Source organism: Typopeltis vanoorti, chromosome 16, assembly GCF_054136105.1.
Source record: "Typopeltis vanoorti isolate ZY-2024b chromosome 16, IOZ_Tvanoo_1.0, whole genome shotgun sequence".
NCBI lineage: Eukaryota > Metazoa > Arthropoda > Arachnida > Uropygi > Thelyphonidae > Typopeltis > Typopeltis vanoorti.
The window spans coordinates 111,786,708-111,811,548 of NC_143564.1; the positions used below are offsets into that span (position 1 = coordinate 111,786,708).

The 24,841-nt window shown below is 36.9% G+C and overlaps 1 protein-coding gene across 3 annotated transcripts in view; it reads right to left on the bottom strand.

Moving 5' to 3' along the window:
- Positions 1-24,841, bottom strand: part of LOC150098264 (spatacsin) — an 891,110-nt gene that overhangs the window by 774,005 nt on the left and 92,264 nt on the right. For all 3 annotated transcript variants that reach the window (XM_090406151.1, XM_090406152.1, XM_090406153.1), the window contains exon 6: positions 19,111-19,261. In XM_090406151.1, the coding sequence (XP_090262277.1) occupies positions 19,111-19,261 (151 nt within the window). The remainder of the gene's footprint in view (positions 1-19,110; positions 19,262-24,841) is intronic.

Below are 24,841 nucleotides of genomic sequence, written 5' to 3' on the forward strand. Positions count from 1 at the left end.
CTTTTTAACCAAAAAGTGTAACAACAGCAGAAATCATTGATCAAGTGCAAGATATGGTATTGGATGACCGGCAAGTAGAAGTGCCTGAAATTGCTGAGACTATAGGCATTTGAAAAGAACATGTAGGATATATTATGCATGAAGAATTGCAAACAAAAAAGATTTGCACAGGATGCCGCACTTGCTCACAGCAGATCAAAAACGCACTCGCATGAAAATCTCTGAACAGTGCTTGGACACTGTTCAGAGATCACAAGCGTTCACAGTATTAAAAAAATAATCAGTTCCTCCCTCATTCCCCAGTCTTCTCTGCAGAAAGAGTTTAGAAATGCCATCACCATACCCTACATATGTGACACATCCAAAAAAATAGCGAAGATTTTAAAAAAGTATAACCTACACACAGCATTTAAGCCCCACCGCAAACTTGCGACCCTTATCCATTCTACAAAAGATCAGCTCCCTCCTCTCTCTCAGTGCCTGGAGTTTATAAAGTACCACGTTCCTGTAAGCTGGCATACTTTGGAAAGATAGGCAGATCAGCAACCATCCGCCTGGAGGAACACAAATCATACATCTGCAACCACGACTATGGTCAGTCAGGCCTGGCTGACCATGTCTTGGATACATCCCACAGGATCTCATGGGAAAAAACCACCATGCTCAACCACAGCAAATTCAAAAAAAAATATACTATTTTTGGAATCAGCAGCAGCTCTCAGAAATCAACCAAATCTTAATAAATACGGTTGCATTAAGCTTCCTAAGATTTGGGAAACATTATCATCACCACAATACTAACCCCACCCACATGGTTGGGCTCAGTATTGCGTGATATTTGTGTATATGTTACATTAGTTTTATTGTAATCTGTGAAGATGTCTCAGTGACTGAGATGAAATATAGGCAGTATTAAATTCTATTTTAATCCTTTCTGAGTGCTGTATACAATCCATTAAGCCTCCAAGATGATGTCCTCACAGCACTTAAGCCTCTACACATGGGCTCTAATGAGAGAGTGGAGTTTGGGGAGCTGAATAGGAGTGCAAATAGCATGGTAATTTCTACCTACAAAATTAGAACATTAAATTCACAATCTGCCCACACAATTGTTACCGTCAATTCTTTGAAAGAAATGACTGTAGTACTGAAGAAATCTGTGATATTTGCTATTATCATAGTTTGCCTCAGGTATGTTGATAGAAAAGTAGTTAAAAGAGACAAGAATAACTGGTTAGAAGAAAAATGCAAAATAGCAGAAAAGCTATCAAAAGAAAATAACCTTCATGGATTATATAAACAAATAGAACAGATTAGTAAGACATGGACAACAAAAATTATAATGATCAAAAACAAAGAGGGACAACTAATTGAAAGTAAAACAAAAAGAATGGCCAGATGGGAAGAATACTTCAAAGATTTATATAATAAAAACAGTTCCCAGGATATTACGATTCCAGCCACTGAAATGGAAGAGGAAACAAATATCTTTACCAAAGAAATAATAGCACACAGCATAGAAAAACTCAAAACTAGGAAAGCACCTGGCATTGATCAAATACATGCAGAATTCTTAAAAGCAGGAAAGGAACAACTTTTGGAACCATTAAAAACATTATTTGAAAGGATCTACAAAAATGAAGCAGTGCCTACTGATTGGACCAAATCAGTCATCACTCCTATATATAAAAAAGGAGATAAAACAGAATGCAATAATTACAGAGGCATTAGCCTCCTCAGTATTCCAAGTAAAGTTTTACTAAAGTACTCCAAAAACAAATTAAGTCATATATAGAACTGGCACTAGGAGAAGAACAAGCAGGTTTCAGACCAGGGCGAAGCACAATTGATCAACTATTTACCATAAAACAGCTAATAGAAAAGACACTGGAGTACAACCAAAGTTGCTACATAAATTTCATAGACTTTCATCAGGCATTTGATTCAATCTGTAGAAGAGAACTATGGAAGAATTTGGAATTCCACAAAACCATAAGAATAATAAAGAATCTGTATGAGAAATCTGAAAGTGCAGTACGAATGGAGGACACCTTAACCAACTGGTTCCACACAGTAAGACAGGGATGCAATCTGTCACCAGACCTGTTCAATCTTACACTGGAAGAAGCAACCAATAAGGCCTTAAACAATGAAGAATCCGGAATCAAAATATATGGGAAAAATGTGACAAATTTAAAATTTGCAGACGACATTGCATTACTTGCAAGCACAGAAGAAAATCTACAACGAATTTCTTATAAAATAAAGGAGTGTATAAAATCTGGATTAAACATAAATATAGACAAAACAAAAATTATACAAATAGGAAAAAGAAGCACCAATCTGAAAATTGAAATTGACAGTAAGAATCTAGAGCAGGTAGAAAACTTCACCTACCTTAAAGGAGATATTGAGTACAATGGTGAAATTATAAAAGATATAAACAGACGAATCAGTCAAGCATCCCAAACTTTTGGACGACTTAATAAAATATGAAAGGCAAGAGACATCAAACAAATAACAAAAGTAAGAATCTATGAAACAATGGTCCTCCCAATACTCCTCTATGGAAGTGAATGCTGGAATCTCAAAAAGGCTGAAGAGAAAAAATTATTAGTTACTAAAATGGGTTGGCTAAGAAGATTACTTGGAGTATCTCTGTTGGATCGACTAAGAAACGAAGACATAAGGAAATGACTAAAACAAGAAATAACAATAATAGACAAAATCCAAGAAAGAAGAATGCAATGGTTTGGCCATGTGACCAGAATGGGAAGAGAAAGACTACCATCTAAAGCCCTGAATATAACAATGGAAGGTAAAAGATCCAAAGGACAGCCCAGAATTAGATGGACAGACAAAATAAAAGAGGACATGAAAACCAATCACAACAAGCGACACCAAACTGAACAAAATTGTTTGGACTCTCCTGGGACAGACGGAAGTGGAAAGTGTTCATTCGGCCTCATCATCATCCACACAGATGATAAAAGAGAGAAGAAGATGTTGATATTTTTGTAATTTGGCCATATGATTACCAGACTGTAAACACTTTCCTCAGTTAACAATCATAGAAAAAAAAAGTATATTTTAATTCTATTTCTTTGTTATATACTGTATATTTATGAAGAAAAATATTCTATGTAACATGGCTCCCAACAACCCAGTGGCATCATTCTCTTTTGTAGCCTGAACAGATTGGTTTATACTCACAGAGAATCTCACCATTCCTAGTTCATCTTGACAGCCTACAGCCAGGAACTATTTACCCAAATGAGGAAACTCTACAGCAATAACTCTGCTCATTAAGACTGACTTTCATAAGCAATATATATAAAACAGATTAAAAGCTTGTAGAAACTAAAATCCAAATATAACAGTAATGAATTTAAAACAGCCATAACCACTCAAAACAACAAAAGCATAAATGAAAGAGAGAGTGGGAGAAGCAAAATCCCATATAAACACCAAAGATTCAATCACATCATCTGAGCCTTCATGAGTATACAGTATTACTTAGAATGTTAGCTGTTATATTTTTATGAAAAAAAGTAGGATCTACAGCCACTACCAAAAACAAAAAAATATCAAATTTATGTAATTTAATAAACCCAGAATTTCAGACTGTATCCTTAAATATAAACCAAGGGCAAGTGGAAAAGCCTCTGCGCTATTCATAAAATGATATCATGATCAAATTAATTTAAAAATACTTGGATACAATTAGGTTTGTAGGCGTTTCTGTGGTTTAGCAGTTCATAAGATAGATTCCAGTAATTGGACCACATGTTTATTAAGATAAATATCAATAAAAAATAAAAATTAAAATTAAAAAATTAAAAAAACCAATAAGTTTCATAAATCGTTTGACTTACATCTTCAGGAGTCAAAGGTAACTAAAAGTTTAAACACAAGAAATGAGAAATTACTCAAAAGAGTTCATTCTATGCATTTGTGGCCGTCTAACTGTTCATTAAATTAAATATCCGAATGCAGATTCAGTGCAATGCTAAGTTTGAACAAAGCTGGATGCTGTCACGTTCTGTTGTTCACGTTCACATTGTCTGAGGTCTGACTTGGGGTATATTTTTTATCAATGCTGACCAAACTTGGTGTAGAATTAGGCCCTGGTTTTTGTTGTATTGCGTTGGGATTCTAAGCATATAAGCAGCTTCTTTAAATTTTCTTATGTAGCAATTTTTTTCGATGCAAGACATGTTTGTTTTTTGCCAGAGTACATTATGGCCGGTGGAAGTTGTATGGTATGCTAGGCCTGATTTGTGTTCTCTTCTTTTTTACACGTCTTTTTGGTGTTCATTCATGCGAATTTCCCCTGATCTTCCCGTCTGGCCTACGTAGGAGATGCCACAGAAACAATGAATTTTATGAACACCCTGGTTTTTTTAAAGGATGATGTGGAAGTTTTTGGGGATGTAGAAATCTTGAAATTTTTTCCAGAGGTAGAAAAGCAAATTTGATGTCATGTTTGTTTAGTAATTTGGCCATTTTGTCTGTAACATTCTTGATGTATGGAAGCGTGATTGCATTCTTGAAATCTTGTTTTTGTGAGATGCTTGTAGGAGGTGTGTGGAGGATTCTTTTTATTGTCTTAGGTTCATAACCATTTTTTTTGAGGATCTGAGTTAAATATTGAAATTCTTCATTTCTTTGTTTTTCTGTGCTGGAAATATTATAAGCTCTGTCCCTCAAGGTTTTAATTAAACTTATTTTTTGCAAGTGGTGGTGGTGTGAGGCCACATTAAGAAATCTTCCTGTGTTGGTGGGTTTTCTATAGATGAAGAAGGATAATTTATTATCTTTTTCATTGAATTCTATTAGGATATCAAGAAAGGGAAGTTTTTTATGTTCTTCTTGTTCCAAAGTAAATTTTATGTTGTTGTGTATATTATTTTCAGGTAATCTTTGAAAGCAGTTAGTTCTCCTAGCCATATGATGAAAATAACGTCTATATAGCGTAGCCAAATTTTCGGTTTTTTATGATAATTGTTTAAAGCATTATTTTCAAAATATTCCATACACATATACAGGTTAGCTAAAGCCAGAGAGAGAGGGGGGGGGGACCCATAGCCAGTCCTTTTTGTTCCCAAAATTTGTCTTAATACATGAAAAACGTATTTTTTATGCAATGTTTATAAAGTTCTACGATGTCCAAAGGAAAAAGGTCTTCAAGGAGATTCACTGTTTCATTTCTGGGAACATTTGTAAACAGGTTGATTACATCCATTGATTACACCCACGTGCTAAGATGTCTGAAGGTCCTATACATATATCGTTTACCTTCTCAATAAAATGTGCACTATTCTTAATGAAAGATGTTGTTTTTCATATGTGTGGTAAAATCATGTTGGTGAGGTGTTTTGCCAAATTCGAGGTCGGAGAGTCTCTTCCATCCACTATCGGTCTTAAAGGAATACCTATCTTGTGTATTTTTGATACACCATATATTCTTTGAACTAATGGGTGTTTTGAATTTAGAGCTCTCTTTAGTTCTTCAGTCCAACTGGACATCTTTTTAACTAGATCATTGGTTTTATTGTGAGCTCACCAGATGGGACTCTGTCTAAAGGTATATAGGTATTAGAATCTTCAAGAAGTGTTTTCATTTTTTTGTTATAATCCTTAGCATTCAAAACTACCATTGCATTCCCTTTATCTGCCTTCATCAAATTCCTAGGGGAATTTGATGAAGGCATCAAGGGGTGTACAGGATATGATAGTACTACATGAAAAAAAATTACATCATTACTAACTTCCTATCTACAATTTTCCTCCAAATCAGTCTGTTACTTGTCAAGACTCCAACATTATCAGATCTTATATTTCTATCATCTAAGGCACTTTGTACCGTATCAATCCACCTATATCTTGGTCTTCCTCTGGGTCGTTTTCCTGCCAACCTGGCAGAGAACACTTATTTTGCTAATCTTTCTTTGCCCATTCTGTTTAAGTGACCATACCACTTGAGATTAGCTCTGCTAACGCATTCCTTGATGTTGACAATGTCAAGTTCTTTCCTAATATCCTCGTTTTTAATATGATACTGCCATTGATGCCATCTGTTCACGCCTATAATCTTTCTCAGGACTCTCATATCTGCGGTCTCTAGTCTTTGGTCAAGTGTTTTACTTCTGACCCAGCTCTCAGATCCATAAGTTAAAACTGGTTTGAACACTGTCTTGTATACAGCTAATTTAGTGTTCTGACTAATTTCTCTCTTATTCCATATGAATTTATTCATTTGACTTCCTTACCATACCAGCTTTGCTGATTCTGTTGTCTATTTCTATATTTAATTTACCATCTTCAGTAAAAATCGTGCCTAAGTAGCTGAAATGTTTCATTTGTTCCACAGGTTCTCCATTCACAATACAGTTGACATTTTCAATGATTCTGCCTATTTTCATTGTCTTTGTCTTTTTATTGCTGACTTTCATACCATATCTATTACAACAGCTACTCAATTCAGTCAGAGAATACCTGCAGACTTGTAGCGAATTTATTTAGAAGTATAACATCATCCGCATAAAGCAAAGAGCCGACATTAACATCTTCAATTCTGATATCATGTTTAATACCACTTTCCTTCATAATGTGATCCATATAGATAATGAATAACAGAGGGGGATAATGTACATCCTTGTCTCACACCAGATTTAACATTAAGCCATCTTCCTGTACTTCCTTCAATTCTAACTGCTGACTTACAACTCAAATAAAGACTAAGTATTGTTTGATATAATGCCCCATTGACACCATATAACTGTAGCGTATTGAATAGCTTCTCTCTTGGCACCTTGTCATATGCCTTTTCCAAATCAACAAAACTTAAATATAGATTTCTGTTATATTCCCATGCTTTCTCGACTATTTGTCGTAAAGTGAAGATCTGATCCTGACAGCCTCTATTTGGCTTGAATCCAGCTTGTTCTTCACCAAGCTTTTCTTCCACATATCTGCCTTAATTATAATAATATTTTTGTCTGATTTTAGTTCTTTGAGGGCTGTGTATTCTGTGTAAGGTAGGTTCCTGGGTGGTAATTCACTTTGTAATAGCAATGCTGTGCTCTGTATACGGATGAGATCTGATGTATCACCAGGCAAATTTCGTATTCTTTTTTCTATTTGAGCTATGATGTCAATTTTTGGTAAGTAGCGTGGCGTTAAAGGGAAGTTGAAATCTTTCAGAAGTAGATTTTTTTTTCTGTTCTTCATAGGCCTCTTGAAGAAAGGTTAATTACTACTTTGGAGTAATCTAGATGCTGTCTTTGTTTTTCTTTTCATGAAGTAGTACATTACATTTTTTAATTAAATTATGCTTTTTTTGATCAGAAATCACTGCAGCTTTGTTGCATGTGATATTGTCAATGTTGTTCCACAGGTCAGACGGAGGCGATGTGGCTAACTCATTGTGTAGAGTAAATGTATCTTGGCTTATTTGTGCTAGTTCTGTTCTAGTGGCTGTAATCCTTTCTCTCAAAATCGCTAGTTTTGATTTACGAATGTGCCACAGTAATATTTTCGAGTTATATTGGTAGACGTTGTTTATGAATGTAATATTTGTAACAATTTGTTTGTAATGGCTGTAATACTTTGTAAATCTTTATAAATCACTTTTATCACTATGCTTATATCAATCTCTAATTCTATCTTTGTTTCCACTTTAAGTATTCCTTCCCGTGTCAGGGATCTCTAGATATTTATTTGAATTATTTTGACTGCGCCTCAGAAGTTCCCCTTATGACACAAGAAAGCATTAATACCCTCTCGCTGAACAAAGAATTTACTCATATCATAACTTAGCCACAGTTTACGGTCATGGCCAAAAATTTTCTATTAAACTTCTTAAATCATTAATAACTTCTGGGTTCCCACCTTACAGGTCCGATTTTATTTAAGATCGATGCATTGCAATTAAAAATAAGATCAGGCAAAAGCTTCATTAAAAATGCAACATAGGATTTAATAGTCAACAAAGAGGCATACATTTTACACTATAAGACAGAGGGTGATCCTCTGTAATTCTCAAAAAAACACTAAAAACAAACTTGCATATATCTCTACTTCAATTAATACAAAGCATACATCATGTTATCTATCTAGCTTAAAGAATGATCATTAATAAACTTCTCAATATCTGCATATATCTCTCTTTCTTTAATTAATACAAGGCACACATCATGTCATCTATCTAGCTTAGAGAATTATCATTTAACAAACTTCTTAATACCTGCATATATCTCTCTTCAATTAATATAAGGCACACATCATGTTATCTATCTGGCTTAAAGAAATATCATTAACAAACATCTTAATACTTGAATAATCGGCATTAAGGACATGTTACAATTAATATAACATATTGTAAACTTAGTTAAGAAAAATCATACAAGATTATATACAGGCATTAGATAAAAAAATCATAACCCAAAATACTTCCTAGGAATTAGCTATACTCATTCTTAGATGCAATCATCAAAATCCAGACAAAACAAGTCTCTAAAAGTTATTCTGGCTATTAATGTCCCTCTTACATGCATTTTTTCGGTTCTACAACCTATTCTTATAGCATCACACAGTCTAAATAAAACAATATTTTAACTCACATGGGCTGTCTTCTGTTGGGTTGCACTCTCCAATTCCGTTGGCTGTGACTTCCTATGTTTCCTTTTCTTTGTCTCGGGTTTTTGATCTCTCCTCCTCCTTCAGGTCCTTGGGATACCGGCCATTTATCAGGTTGGCTCGCAGGATGTGGGTGACAATTCATCGGCGTGATAATACACTGGCGAAGGGTCGCGAATTGTCAGGGCCTTCACAGACTCAGATAAGAGGAATGGCTCATAGACAAGTTCGGCTGCTCCTCAGCTGATTCGTCCCCTGGTCATCTATCATCTACGCTTCTGGGCTAAATGTCGGCTCGCAGCATGGCTTCCTCCTTGACACATCAGGACATTACTCTAAGGCTTTCTATCACATCGTCTCCTCATATATTCGTTTCTTCTCTGTGCAAAAAAAAAAAAACTCCCTGTGTCTCTGGAAGTCCCATCTTATATTCCATCAGTTTCGAGACCCTGAATTCAGTTTTCCAAACCCTGTGCACTCCTTGCATGCACTTACACAAAACCCTTTACTTTGTCATATGATTCCTGGTTTCTGGAACCTTCAACAAGCCCTTTCTTCTCCGTCTTCGTGTTCTAATCTCATTAAGTCAGCCAGCGGAACATCCGTTTGAATTTTTGCCACCCCCTTTTTGTATTGACCTTGAGGTCACTTAGGGTTGAACTTGTACACAAAATTTCAAATGCCGTTCTGACTGTAGAGCATTTTCCTTAGCCTTGAAAGTTTTACATCTTTTGTTCAAAGAGATAGCTAATTCCTGTTGGGCTGTATATATATGTTACATACAATACAAAATGTTCAAAGAAAAGACTATTTACAGGTGTTCTGGGTTCTGCCTAACTGTAAAAACTCGATGCGTTCATTATACAAAATTCATTCTTGTTGCATTGAATTTTTACAAAGCAATAGAGAGAAGTCATATTTACTTATACGAGTTGCCAACCGGTGTACCACCTTATTATTAAATTACTCTGGATTTAGAGAAAGATGTTGGAAGTTGATTTTGCACTTGGTTAGACTATAATAAATTTAGTTTAATCCTTTATACAAGTGTAAGCAAACAATGTCAGAGGGAGGTCTGCCTCCCACTGACGAGACCTCGATAAAGGTCGAAACCGGTCTGGGTAGTGGCCCTTCCCTTAATGCATAGCAGTATACATCTCTGCAAGGAGAAGTGCTTCGCATTATGGGAGATATTGAGACAAGGAGTGATGAGAACTTGATCCACCTTTGCTACGAGTTGCACCACCTTACCTCAGTCCTGAAGATATTTTCAGGTGCAAACTTTGTTTGCTTACACTTGGATAAGGGATTAAACTAAATTTATTATAGTCTAACCAAGTGCAAAATAAACTTCCAACATCTTTGATTGCGGAACCTTGTCTGATCCATGCCGACCCTTTTAACTTGAAGGTGGTCACATGCAGAGCTCGTAAACAAAAGTTTCTTATTCACTTAGTCAGAGCAATAATATAAAGTTTCCAGTGGCAAAGCATTACCCTTGTTTTTACCATTTTTCGACGTTCTTTGTTTACGGAGGTTGAGCAAGTTAATTCCCATCAGATTATTTACATAGGCTTTTAGCATTCTTTGTACAGAGACATACAAGATTATTTTGAACATAATCTTTTGAGATGTGGCCTCTGTAAAAGTCGATGTAAAGCGCTTGTAAAATTCTAAGCTACATCGAATTTTACAACTCTATGTGTAAGGGTATTTAGAATTCCATACTGTTGGGCTGGATGATGATGTGAATGTTTATGTAGATATTTTCCTGTGTGTGTTGGCGTTCTATAAATGAAAAAAGATAGGGAACCATCTGTCAAGAAAAGATAAACAGATATTTGATTCTTCTTTCTAATGTGAAGTGAATTTGGGGGTAAATTACAAAGAATCCAGTGCCTTGCCCAAGGGGGTCAAAACATGATCAACAAAGCATGACCTCACTAAAGGTTTGAGAGTACCTGTGGTAGGCGTTTCCATGTAAAAATTAGCTTGGGGGGGGGGGGGGGGGGGGGGGTAAGGGACTCAGTACCATTAATCTGTTTGTAGATTTTTCCTTGCCAAGTAAAGTAACATGCATACATAGTAAATTTTAATAATTCAAATATATCTGGAGAAGGGGGAGCTAGGCTATTAAAGTCTTGTTTAAAAAGAAAGTCTTTTTAAATGAGGAAGTGACATTAAAATTAATCATTATGTCTGAATTTATTGAGGCCTATGTGGCTCAGTGAAAGTAGCCCTTGCAACCTCTGCACTAGGCCACTTACAGATAGACTTAACTTCAAGTCTAGTTACTGAATGGAGAAACTTTTTCTAAACCTTTCTTTGATTGGTTTCTGAATTAGTCAATCTCTGGCATTGGCAAGCAAGTTTTTTCTCCTGAAAATGGATTTTTCATCCCGTAAAATAAAAAAAAATTGACCAAAGAACCCACACTATTTCAGACAAGAACATATCCTGCTATGGTTAAGTACCAAGAGATGACAGTACTTGTTCCAGTCTCTTCATCAGTTACTACTTATAATTAGTGATAGTGTTGGGTAGCTATCTCTTTATTATTAATAGTGGCAATAAACAACAAGTTAAAGGACACTTGCTCCCAATCACGCATATGTGTTCAACCTGACTTAACATTTGCCCAGAGACTTAACATTTGAAGACAACTTGAAGAAAAACACCAAAATGGAGACAACAGTTGGATCATAGACTACAAACAAGCCAAACTAGTGCAAAAATGAAGTGATGCCACTAATAGCCACCAGGAGACCAGTATGCCGACACTGTACACAAAACCCTTGCAGTCAAATACATGCTTCAAAGAACCTTGCATATCCACTTCATCAACATCCGTGGCCTCGATTCCAACCTTAATAGTGTCACTACTATCTGCAGTCCACCAAAACTCACTTACTCTTTTTAGCAGAAATTCAAATTTCACCCACCCCCTCCGAGCATTATCCATCTCAACCTTCCAAACTACACACTGTTTAGCTCCTTTCAACCCAAGGGTTGCATCTGCACATATATCTGCTCTGACATACCCTGCCAGAGAGTACCTAACCTAGAATTGCCTAACTCTGACTTTCTTTGGTTGAAGATATCCCTTCCCCACTAATCAAATTCATCTGCTGTCTCTATCGTTCTCCTAATGCCACCAACCACTCTGAGCTCTTTAATTTCCTCTCTTTAAAATTGATTGTCTCCCCATTCCCACTCTCTTAACAGCAAAATCATCCTCCTAGGAGAATTCAATGAAAATAAAACCAACTGGCTTTCCTCCTGCAGTTGTACGGATCTTGCAGGCAAAGATGCTGAAACATCTGCCATCACTAATGACCTTACACAAATTGTTCATATGTCAACCAGAATACCAGATAACCAAAACCACTCTCCAAATACTCTAGATCTCTTCCTTACCAATGACCCTTCTAAATATGCAGCAAATGTAGTAAGCCCACTGGGTAATTCTGACCACAATCTAGTGTTCATCTCCTCCCTGCCATGCAACAACGCTTACATAGTCACTCCCACACAAGAGTAGTTTGGCATTATAACAGTGTCAAGTGGGAGGGCCTCCAAGACTACTATGTTTCATTCTCATGGTTGGATTATTGTTTCCAGTCTTCCAATACAAACATATGCACCGAAAGTATCACAAAAGTAATCCTCACTGGTATGGAAACAAACATTCCCCACATTTCTCTGAATTACAGTCCACTATCTAAACCCTGGTTCAACAAAAAATGTGCTAAGGCTGTACAAATGAAAAATCAAGCATACCACAACTGGCACAAATCAAGAACTCCATCCACCTTCAATGCTTATACTGAAGCCCTAAATAGATGCAAGAATCAATGTTTCAAAAACAGAATTTGAATGGACAAAAAGCAGGAAACTTGCAGCATGCCCAAATGGCAGCCATTCCTTTTGGTCTCTTGTCAAAGCAATTCCCATCCCTATCATACTCAGATGGCTCTATTGCATCATCACCCACAGAAAAAGCTAATCTCCTGGCTTCACACTTTGTTCCCAATGCATGCAAAATGGACAATGGCAAATGCCCCCCTCCCCAGTCATTCCAACTGCCCAACATACAATGTCCCCATATCCTTTTGCCAGAAAGAGATTATTAATATTTGTGACATCTCCAAGGAGTCCGAAGACTTATCGCGGGAGGACACCCACTGTACAATGCTCTGTCTCCACCACTACACAGAACCTTACTACCAATCACCTACATCAACGCAATCTACTACCCAGATCAGAAACCTATTTCTAAATTAGACACAAAAAAATCTCCTGGTCCTGATGGCATTCCTCCAACTGTCCTGAAGGTCTGTGCACCAGAACTGACTCCTATCCTATGCTGCCTGTACAATGAGATGTGATTTACATTATGGGATACTAAGGCAAGTCATGTGAAGTCATACCATCTTTGCCACTAGTTGCTCCAGTCCTGAAGATATTTCAGGCGCAAACTTTGTTTGCTTACACTTGGATAAAGGGTTAAACCAAGTATATAATCTCTTGGTATCTTTAATTTATAGTACAACCAAGTGAAAACTTTCAACTAACTCTCTTACTCCACTGGTATATATCTCAAAGCCTGGAAATCAGCTATACTCAACCCATTCCTAAGAAGTGTGACAAATCACTGCCATCTAACAACTGCCCTATCTCACTCACCTCAGTCTTATCTAAAGTGATGAAGACAACCATCAATTCTCAACTCTTACACTACCTTGAAGGCATCCAACTATTAAGCGACCACCAGTATGGATTCTGTTGCTGCTGATTGATAAGAGATTTACTCTCATACATCACCCATCTCTGGACAAATGCTACGAAGAAATTTGGTGAATCTCAAGTGGTTGCACTTGATATCTCCAAAGCTTTTGACCAGGTCTGTCTTACTAAGCAAACTTCCATCATTTGGGCTGTCTCAGGACTTCTGCAGTTGGAATGCCACCATTCTGTCTGGATGCACACTATGTGGGATGGTAGACAGTTCCCTATCCTCTCACCTTCCAACTAATGCTAGGGTTTCACAAGGTTCTGTTCTCTCACCAACCCTCTTCCTTCTGTATATCAATGACCTACTTCAGTTGACCTCCAACCTAATACACAGTTTTGCAAGTGACAGCACATTGCACTCCTCCATTTCCTTTGGCAAACCTTACTCTACACAACTCACTTCAACCTACAGAACATCAACCACCACACCATCATTCAATGGGGCTCAGATAACCTTGTTGACTTCAATGCCAGTAAAACCCAGTTCTGTCTTATTTCTCACAAAAAAGAACCATTTTCTCCAATATTATTTTGCAAAACAATCAAATTTGGAATGCCACCATTCTGTCTGGATGCACACTATGTGGGATGGTAGACAGTTCCCTATCCTCTCACCTTCCAACTAATGCTAGGGTTTCACAAGGTTCTGTTCTCTCACCAACCCTCTTCCTTCTGTATATCAATGACCTACTTCAGTTGACCTCCAACCTAATACACAGTTTTGCAAGTGACAGCACATTGCACTCCTCCATTTCCTTTGGCAAACCTTACTCTACACAACTCACTTCAACCTACAGAACATCAACCACCACACCATCATTCAATGGGGCTCAGATAACCTTGTTGACTTCAATGCCAGTAAAACCCAGTGGATGCACACTATGTGGGATGGTAGACAGTTCCCTATCCTCTCACCTTCCAACTAATGCTAGGGTTTCACAAGGTTCTGTTCTCTCACCAACCCTCTTCCTTCTGTATATCAATGACCTACTTCAGTTGACCTCCAACCTAATACACAGTTTTGCAAGTGACAGCACATTGCACTCCTCCATTTCCTTTGGAAAACCTTACTCTACACAACTCACTTCAACCTACAGAACATCAACCACCACACCATCATTCAATGGGGCTCAGATAACCTTGTTGACTTCAATGCCAGTAAAACCCAGTTCTGTCTTATTTCTCACAAAAAAGAACCATTTTCTCCAATATTATTTTGCAAAACAATCAAATTTCCAGACAAGATGAGATTTCTCTTCTTTAGGCCTGACATCAGGCCTCTCCTGGCATAAACACATCACAACCATTGCATCCTCAGCTTCCAAAAAACTACGAATTTTTTCACTCAATATGTTACTTCAACTTTAAACAGCTGTTAACCTTATACAAATTGCAAATCTGCCTAGCTATCAAATACTGCTCTCACATTTGGAGTGAGAGCAGTATTCGAGCGGGAGCTCCTAAAAGCTCCCTCAAAATGCTTAACTCAATACAGAGGAGAGCCATTAGGTTGATAAATGACCCATCTCTTACCAACTCACTCTGTTAAACATGAATGGATTGTTCATCATCATCATCAAATTCCTGCCATGTACCCTCAAGGGGTATATAGGATATGATAGTACTACATGAAAAATTTACATCATTACTAACTTCCTATCTACAATGTTCCTCCTGTTACCTGTCAAAATCAAATCTTACGAGGATTGTTTGAAAAGCTTGATAAAAAAATAACTTAAACACATTTTTTTCGAAAAAAATCACCTTTATTTCTCAACATAGTCTCCATCGAGGTCTAGACATTTGGTACAGCAAGTTTCCAATTTTTTCATCCCATCTAAAAAGTAGGATTTGTCAAATTGTGCACTGTATTCTCTAAGAGCACAAGCTGACTTATTTGCCAGGAACTTTTAATATGCTTTCTTCTTTTCTTTCACTGTCTCTTGAACTTCCTGTGTCCACCATAGAGTTCTGATTTTTCTATCCTAGCAGACAACCTCACCACATGCCTCTCTGGCTGAATCAATCAATGTTTTCTTCAGGGATTGCCACTGAATCTCCAAGGTTTGGCTGCTGATCTCAAATTCTTTCATTATTTCTTCAATCGTTTTTGTATATTTCAGTCTACAGTTCACTTCTCAGAGTTCCTCAACTTTTATTCACTTTAAAACTTTCTTATATGTTCTTACATATTATTCTTTTCAATATGAAATTCAATTTTATCCTGCTCAAGACTAAATGGTGATCGCTTCCAATTTCAAATCCTCTGTACACTCTGGTGTCCTGCACCAGGGAGAAAACATCACTATCAAAAATAAAATAGTCAATGAGCCTTTTCTTATTCTTTGCCTCTTCTCTCTATGTGAATTTGTGCACATTTTTATTATGTGAATAAAAATCTTCTCTCTATGTGAATTTGTGCAATTATTATTAGCTTTGCTCTTTTCTCCAAATTTTCCAAAAATATTTTTTGTATGTCTGACAATCATTTCCTACTCTGCTATTTAGATGCCAAACAAGGACCAACTTTTCCTTTTTTATTGTGTCAGTTGCTTTCTCTAAAGCCTCAAAATATTCCTCCACTTCTACCTTAGCAGAACCTTCTGTGGGACCATAGGCACAAATTGCCCAGTTCCAAATTCTGATATTTGTCCACATCGCTCTACTTGAGGCTGCCTGCCATTCAAGAAGATTAGCCTCATATTTAGTGTTGAATACTATGACTACTACTTCTTTTTTTTGATTGTCATTGCCTGGATATAAATTTTGTATTTATTGCTCAGAAAGATCTCATCAGTTTTTGCCTTTTTTGTTTCAGTCACCCCTATTATGTCGATCTGGTACTTATCTAATTCCTCAGCTAGCTCCATTTTTTTGCCATTCAGGCTTCTCATGTTGATAGTACTGATCTCTGGTGATGTTAAGCTTGGGTGTGTTTTAGGATTTGTTCCAGTAGCTGAGTTTTTGCTGTTTGCGCTGGTTCCCTGGCAAAAACACAGGAGGCCTTGTTTAACTGGGCGATGCCCCAGCCAGTATGAAATTCTGTCATGTTGTACCGTCATTTTATATTTTGGTTTAAGCCAAGCAGAAGACCATTTGGTAGGCTAAATCCCAAATTGCCCATCCTCGTTCATTCAGTATCTAGGTAGATACCTACACCACGAGAAGGTGAGGATTGGACATTAGGTCAGAAGCCCTGGTCAATTCTCCGCATTCTTTTAAAGGCTATGTGAAGGTCTCCTCTCAGTTATATGGATTGTTTTAATTTATTAATAATTTCTTTAGGCTGAGAAGTAACTTTTTTTCAATAATTTATGAACTTTTTCTCTGGAGACCAAGTGGGGTCTAGGTCTATGATTTGGTAAGTAGAATTGTCATCTAGGAGATCCTGCACTGTTTTGTTGCAATCCTCTTCATTCATAATAACAGTAGCATTATCCTCATAAGCTTTAATAATCATTACATTTTTCATCATCATCAATGCCTATCAAGGATTAAGGCCGAGAGTGACCTGTTCCAGCCTTAGAAGTCATCGTTGAATCTTTTAAAAGGACGTCCTGTTTTCTTTTTCCTAATGGCTTGTACTTTAAGGCTTGTTTTGGTAATCTTTCTGTTTTCATTCTTTGAACATATTCCATCCATTTATGTTTATATTTTTTAATTTTTTCTATTACTGATTCCTGTTTTAATTCTTTCATAATTTCTTCATTTCTTTTGTGATCAAATAGAGTATACTCTGCAGTTTTTCTCATAAACTTCATTTTAGTTGTTATTAATCTTTGTTTGTCTTTTTGTTTTATTGTCCAAATTTCACTTCCATACAATAGGACTGGTAGGGCTAATGTATTGTATACTTTTAGCTGGTTTGTTTTGGAACTAAGTTTGGTTTAAACATAGAATTAATTACACCTGTTATTTTTAAATATTTTGCAATTTTTGAGTTTATATCTTTTTCATACAACCTAGATAGTTAAATGAATTCACCTTGTCTAAATTCTTGTTATCTATTACTAATTTTGTTCTTACTGGATCTTTTCTTTTAAAGGCCATAGTTTTTGATTTTTCTGTTGATATTATCATTCCATAATCTTTAGCTGTATCGTTTAGATTATGGAATATAACTGAAGATAATTTACAGATAAATCTGTAAGTTATCTTCAGATAAATCTATAAATCTGTAAATTCAGATAAATTTATAGATAAATCTGCAAGTTATCTTCAGAATTTGTAATTATTATTTGGTCATCGACAAAAAGGAGGTTTAAGTTCACAGTAGGAGAAAATTTAATACTTTGATGGAAATTTTTACTCCATTTTATTATTAATTCATTAGTAAATATTAAAAAAAGTTGCTGAGAGGGGACATCCCTGTCGGACTCCTTGATTTATCTCTCTCGTATATGATAGCTCATGATTTAATCTTATTTGTATTACATTTTTATTCTTATATAACTTTTTAAAGCATCTATTTCTCTCTGTGTTATATTACTTTTAGACAGTTTAGATTTGGTAAGGATGATTACTATGTCTGAATGACCATTACAGGCTACTGAAGGTGGAAGATTGTAAATACCCTGTTGTATGTTCATAATTTCTTGCTTAGGTGCAATAGTGAAGTTATGACCTCAACTGAGAGCATTCATAATTCATAACATATGCCATGTGTTATTCATAATAGAATAACACATATGCCACAGTAAATAACTTTTTTTTTTTATTATGTGAATATTTTGTCTTATTTATCATAAGACATCATCAGTACAATTATCAAACAACAACAGGAATTGGAATTCAAAAAACAGTAGCATATACAGTTTCCCTATATAAGAATGACAATAGTCATAGCTTCTTCTGTAAGTGCCTATGACAATAAATTTATAACCATGTGATCTCAACAAAGTTGAAGTTAGAGCATAGCACACTAGCTTTGTTGGAGGATTTCAAATTTCTTCAGGTGCCTGCTTTTAACCTTGGTGAATTATTTTTTCATCGACACTTCGGAGATGTGATATGGGATAGTCACAATTCAGGATTTAAAACATTGAATATCAGGAAGATCCATTAACGTCCACTTTGGAGAACATAAGAAATACATTCGCTAGAATTATCATGGCAAGTCAGGACTGGTAGACCATGCTTTGTACACCCCCTTCACACAGGATTAGATGGAAGAAAACCAATGTTCTATACAGAAGCCACTACAGGTCAGAAAGACTATTTTTAAAGTCAGCAATGGCTATGTAGCATTCTCCTAACCCTTAACTAGCACTGCTGCATTAATCTGCCAAAATTTTGGGTGACTTATCTTAAGATCAACTCCAACATAGATGAAATACTTCTTTCATGCAACAACAGAGTGCTAAATTAGAACTTTACATCCTTTGTCCATTACTGTTTGAATTGTTTCACTTATTCACTGTTGCATGTAAACTGTAACTTGTTTTGCTCTGAGGATGCTAGTTTGAAATCCAGTGAAGTGTAAGCCAGTTAACATACATTCTTTTATAATTTAGTTTTATTTGGTGTTATAATACACTAAATTACACCTTTGTACATACCTACATTTTATCCCATAAGATAATTAGTATGAGATTAAGCATAGTTACAAAACATAAAAGTTAACTATTTTAGTTATTATAAAAACAACAATGTAAAAGCCATTATATAACAAGATACCTTCTTCGTGCATCCGAAGAAAGAAAATTACAGTGTCTAACTGCCTGTTCCTCAATCCTTGTTCAAGCACACTATATTCAACCTGGATACTCTGCCAATTATTAAGCTGGGATAAAGTTTCTGCTGCTCCTCCACGAGTGTATAGCATTAGCTACTTATAAAAGAGGCAAATAGATTAATAATATCATCTTATGGCTAACTTACTTCACTAGTACATTCTGAACTATGCACAAGCAGACTGGAAAATTACAACAAAAAGTAAATAAATAGCAATGTAATATATAAACAGCCTAAGCACATTTGAATTACTGCTAACAAGCCTCCGATGTTCCATCTATTACTACTTAATTTTTTAACACACTTTTTTTTAACAAGTATTTTCAAAATAATGGATCGCTATCAAAAGAAACAAAGTCATTATTAAAAAAAAGTACTTACATATTTTGTGGTATAAGTCATAACTGATATAAACATAGATTAAGATGTATATATATGGGATTTTTTTTCTTAAAATCTTGCATTTCAAGTTCTGTTAAATTCTACACTTTCATTAAAATTAAGTAACTAGAAAAAATAAGTCTACAGTGTTAATCCTATATAACTCCTTTAATAACTTATATGCTTCTATCATGTCTTCACTATTTTGTCTATTAGCTAGTTTTTGAAGCTCAAAGACTGTTGATCTGTTCTCATAACGAGCATTTCACAGACCTGTCACAATCTTTGTCACTCAACTGTAAATTCACTTCATCATCATCATCAAGAAATGCAGGCAACCAAATCTGTATGCAGTAGTCCATGTTGCCTTATTAATGCTTTATAAATGGGAACACTAACTTTCCTATCTCTACTTGTCAGTGTGTTCTTCAACAACCATGTAATTTGATGTGCTGTTTTGGTCACCTTTGCAATATGCCCTCTAAACTTTAACTCACTGTCCACAGTCACCCCCCCAAGTCCCTGCCTCACCAACATTATGCAATTCAGTTCCATCAATATAGCACACAACACTTAGTCACATTAAACTTGCAGCTATTTATTTATCTTTGCCATTTATATTGATACTGCTAGCTTATTTAAATCATCCTGCAAGATTTTTAACATCACCTTCAGTTACTATGACTCTTCTAAGTTTTGCATCATTAGCAAACAACTGGATATTTCCCAACAAATTATTCCCTATATCATTAATGTACAAATTAAACAACAGAGGATCAAGTACTGATCCCTTAAGTGCAACCACCAGTCACCTGCCTTTTTATGAACTCATCTTCTTCATAAACCATTCTCTGATATCTGTCCATCAGTCACCCTCTAATTCAAATCACCAGCTTCAGATCCATTCCTATTTGCTCCAATTTATGCAGTAGAGTTCCATGTGGAATCCTATCAAATGCATTTGAAAAGTCCAGCAGTTTCAATAAATAAGCATTTGCTTTATCCAATTTCACTGTTACTTGATTACAGAAAGTAGGTAAATTACTAATGCAAGACCTACCCCACATAAAACCATGTTGTCCCTTATAAAGTATCATATTTCTGTCCATCCAGTCCAAAATTCTGACTTTTACCAACTTCGATATCTTAGCCACCACTCCTGAGATACTGACTGACCTAAAATTTGCTACTTCTGTCTTGGAGCCATTTTGTGCAGTTTGACTATTTTGCCTCTTTTCACTCCATTGGAACAGTACGAGAATTGAGGCTTGAATTAAACAGCTTGGTTAGAGGAGGTGCTAATTCTTTTGCACATTTTCATAACACATGAGCCAATATGCCATCTAACCCCCTTAAACACCCTTGTACTGCTCAGGGTATGCTGATCACCGTTTTCTTTATTCTCCCTCCACAACCTTTTCTTTATCTTCAAATCTTGCTTTATCCATCTTATTCCTAGTCGATTTATCCTACTGACTCTGGGTATAAAATCTGATATTTACTTCCTTAAACACCCCTTGAAAACCTCCCATGTACCACTAACACCTTTCCCCTCCAAACTCTCATGCCATGGCACCACTAAAAGCTGACTCCTTAACTTGTCATAATCACCAGCTTTGTATTTACACATGTACCCCTTCTTAACAGAACCTGTTGCATATCTGGCAACATCCCATGTCAAGACTACATGATTGCTTTTTCCAAGTGAAGACAGTGTGGCTAAATCAGTTACTGAAAAGTTCTCCAATGCTATGACAAAACCTAACACTCTTAAACCTCTTGTCCACTCCATTACATGTTGTCTTAGGTAATTATCTTTTTTAGCAATTGCATAAACTCCATTTCTTTTCTTACTTGTGACCATTCTTCCTCCTCCTAATCTATGTCCCCATAATTAAAATCCCACATAATAATAACTTGACCTGCACTCATCATGAAAATTTGCCAATACATATCATCTACATTTTCCCTTATACTCCCTGGATTATAGCAGCAACCAATTATATTTTCAACCAATTTCCTCCTGCTGATATCTATCTCGGTATAACCGCGGTATGACAGAGAGGAGTTTAGAAGGAGGGCCATAATCGCAAATGATATTATGCGCAGGTTATGCGGACGGTGTGGTGTGGAATTTGTGGACGTGTGGAATGAGTTTGATGGGCAAAAGGACTTATACAAGATGGATGGACTGCATTTGAATGGACTTGGTGTGCAGAGACTGGAAAAAGTGTTGCTGAATGAAGTGAAAATGGATGTGCAGAACCAGGGAAACTAGAACTACCAAGGAGGGGGGGGGGAAGTGGATATCCAGACATCAGTGAGACAGTTGAGTGTAAAAATGTATATAATGTACCTGAGCCAGCAATAAGAACAAAAAATGGGAATGGGATATTTAGAATAACGCATCAAGATAGGGGTGGGCCAAAGGGAACACTGCAATTCATGTATACTAATGCCAGGAGTATTAGGAACAAGAAGGAAGAATTTTTGGCCTTGATTGGCTCTTCCTGGCCACAGGTTATTGGCATTAGTGAAACATGGCTGACGGAAGATGATATAGTTAGTGGGATAGAATGTGTAGGTTATAGTATGTTTAGGAGGGACAGAGAGAATAAAATTGGGGGAGGGGTGTTATTGATGATAGCTGATGAACTGCAGCCAAGGAGAATTGAAGTATTGCAGGATAGTGAAAGGAGCTCATTTGAGGCTATTTGGTGTGAGATTGATACTGGCAGAATAAAATATACAGTTGGGTGCTGCTATAGACCAGGTGATGGAATAGATGGTGGAGATGGTATGCATAAACAAATTGATGAAATGAGTGGAAGGAGGGTAATTATTATGGGGGATTTCAACTATGGTAACATTGATTGGAAGGAGGAGAGGACACATGTGAGGAAGGAAATGGATTTTATTCAATTATTAAGGGATAACTATCTGAAACAGCATGTAATTGAAAATACTAGGGGTGTGAGAGTGCTTGACCTGGTAATAGTATCTGAGAATTTGACTGTAATGAATATGACCATGTTGCCACCTATTGGTGAGAGTGATCATAAGGTCTTGACCTGGGAGGTGGCTAAAGGTGTGAAATTTGTGATTAAGACAGGGTATATGTGGAATTACCGTGCTGGCAAGTATGACAAGCTTAGGAGATTGCTTGGATCAGTGCCATGGCATGTACAACTGCAAGGGCTGGACGTCGATATAGCATGGGAAGTGATCAAAGAGCATTTACAAGAGGTTATGGCTGATTGTATACCTAAGGTCCGAATAGTGAAACAAGGAGGGGTTAAATGGATGAATAACACCATTAAGCTTGAGCTGCAAAAAAAGAAACAACTATGGAGGGAATTTAAAGAAAGGGGTGACCTGCAGGCACACGAGCGGTATAAAGTACAGGCTAGAAGGGTAACGAGTGTGGTAAAAACAGCAAAAGCCGATTATGAAAGGAAACTAGCTATGCAAGCAAAAGAGAATCCCAAACAGTTCTTTCAATATGCTGCAAGCAAGAAAAAAACTGTACATGGCAAAATGATTTTAAGGAATGACGATGGTAAAGAGTTCACTGAACCAGTCGATATAGTGGAGTTACTGAGCGCGCACTTTGCAAAAGTATATCATCCAGGTGGTGACGTTGAAAAAATGAAGGAACCATTAGTTTATATGGGAATTGTGATGAATGAAGTGGAGGTGAATAGTCTATTACAGAACCTTAATGTGAATACATCTGTGGGATTGGATGGTATACCGGCACGGGTGTTGCATGAAGCGGCTAATGAATTATCAGTGCCCTTGACCATGTTGTTTAATCTGAGTCTCAGGTCTGGCTTAGTCCCGAAGGCGTGGAAAGAGGGGAAAATAGTTCCACTGCATAAAGGAGGATCCAAGACTATGGTTGCAAATTACCGACCGATCAGCATATCAGGAGTCGTTGTCAAGGTCTTGGAGAAAGTAGTCAAGGGAAAAATACAGGAATGGATTGATGAAAATGAGATACTGTACAGAGGACAGCATGGCTTTGTGAAGGGTAGATCATGCCTCAGTAACTTGCTCAAGTTTTATAACAGGGTGACGGCTGAACTGGATAAGGGAAATGGATTTACAGTGATACTGCTGGACCTGGCAAAGGCGTTTGACAGGATACCATATGGAATTCCAATCCGTAAACTACAACATATGGGAATGGATATAGGGTTGGTGAGATGGATAGCTGGGTGGTTGATGGAGAGATATCAAAGAGTAGTTTATTCAGGAGTAGAGTCCAAAAAACGGCCTGTGACTAGTGGTGTGCCACAGGGTTCTGTTCTTGGACCACTGCTGTTTAATCTGTTCATTAACGATATAGGGAATGGTCTAAGTGGGACAGTTCATTTGTTCGCTGATGATGCAAAGTTGGGTAGGGCGATAGTGAATGCAGAAGATGTCAAAGTCTTGCAAGATGACTTAGATAGATTGGAGTTCTGGACTAAGGAGAATGGATGTCAATTTAATGTGACAAAATGTAAGGTTATGCATTTCGGAGTGAAAAGATTAGCAGCAGTATACCACAATGGTGGAACTGTACTCCAAGAGATTGATGAGGCCAGGGACTTGGGAGTATTGGTGGATAGGAAGATGAAGTTTAGGGGGCACATTGCAAAAGTAGCTAAATCAGCTCATCAACTCACTTGGTTGTTGAAAAATACCTTGACGAGCAGAGAAAAACAAGTTATTGTACCTCTGTACCGAGCCCTGATAAGACCTCATCTCGACTACTGTGCCCAGATTTGGTCACCTCGGTTCCTTCTTGATGGGGAGGAGGTTGAGAGGATCCAGAGGCGAGTGACTAAGATGATAGCAGGTCTATGGAATGCACCATATGAGAACAGGTTGAAGATTTGTGGGTTGCAGAAACTAGTTGATAGGCGAAAAAGGGGAGATATGATTGAGACATTCAAATTGCTAAAAGGATTCTATAGGATTAATTCAGATGATATTTTTGAGATCAGGACTGGTGGTGGGAGAACTAGGGGACACCCATGGAAGCTGGGCAAGAGCGTGGTTAGCAGGGGTGTTAGAGCTGGGTTCTTTACTTTTAGAGTGGTAAATGAGTGCAATAAGCTGCCAGAGTCTGTTGTGGGTGCTATGACAGTGAGCGAGTTCAAGGCAAGGTATGATAGATACTGTGAGAATGTTGAACAGCTGTGTGAACATGATGTTTAGGGCCTCCCTCGATGAGTCTAAGGACTCCTGGAGTAGCCCGTGGTAATAATAATAATAATCATCTCACAACAAATGACCTCAAATG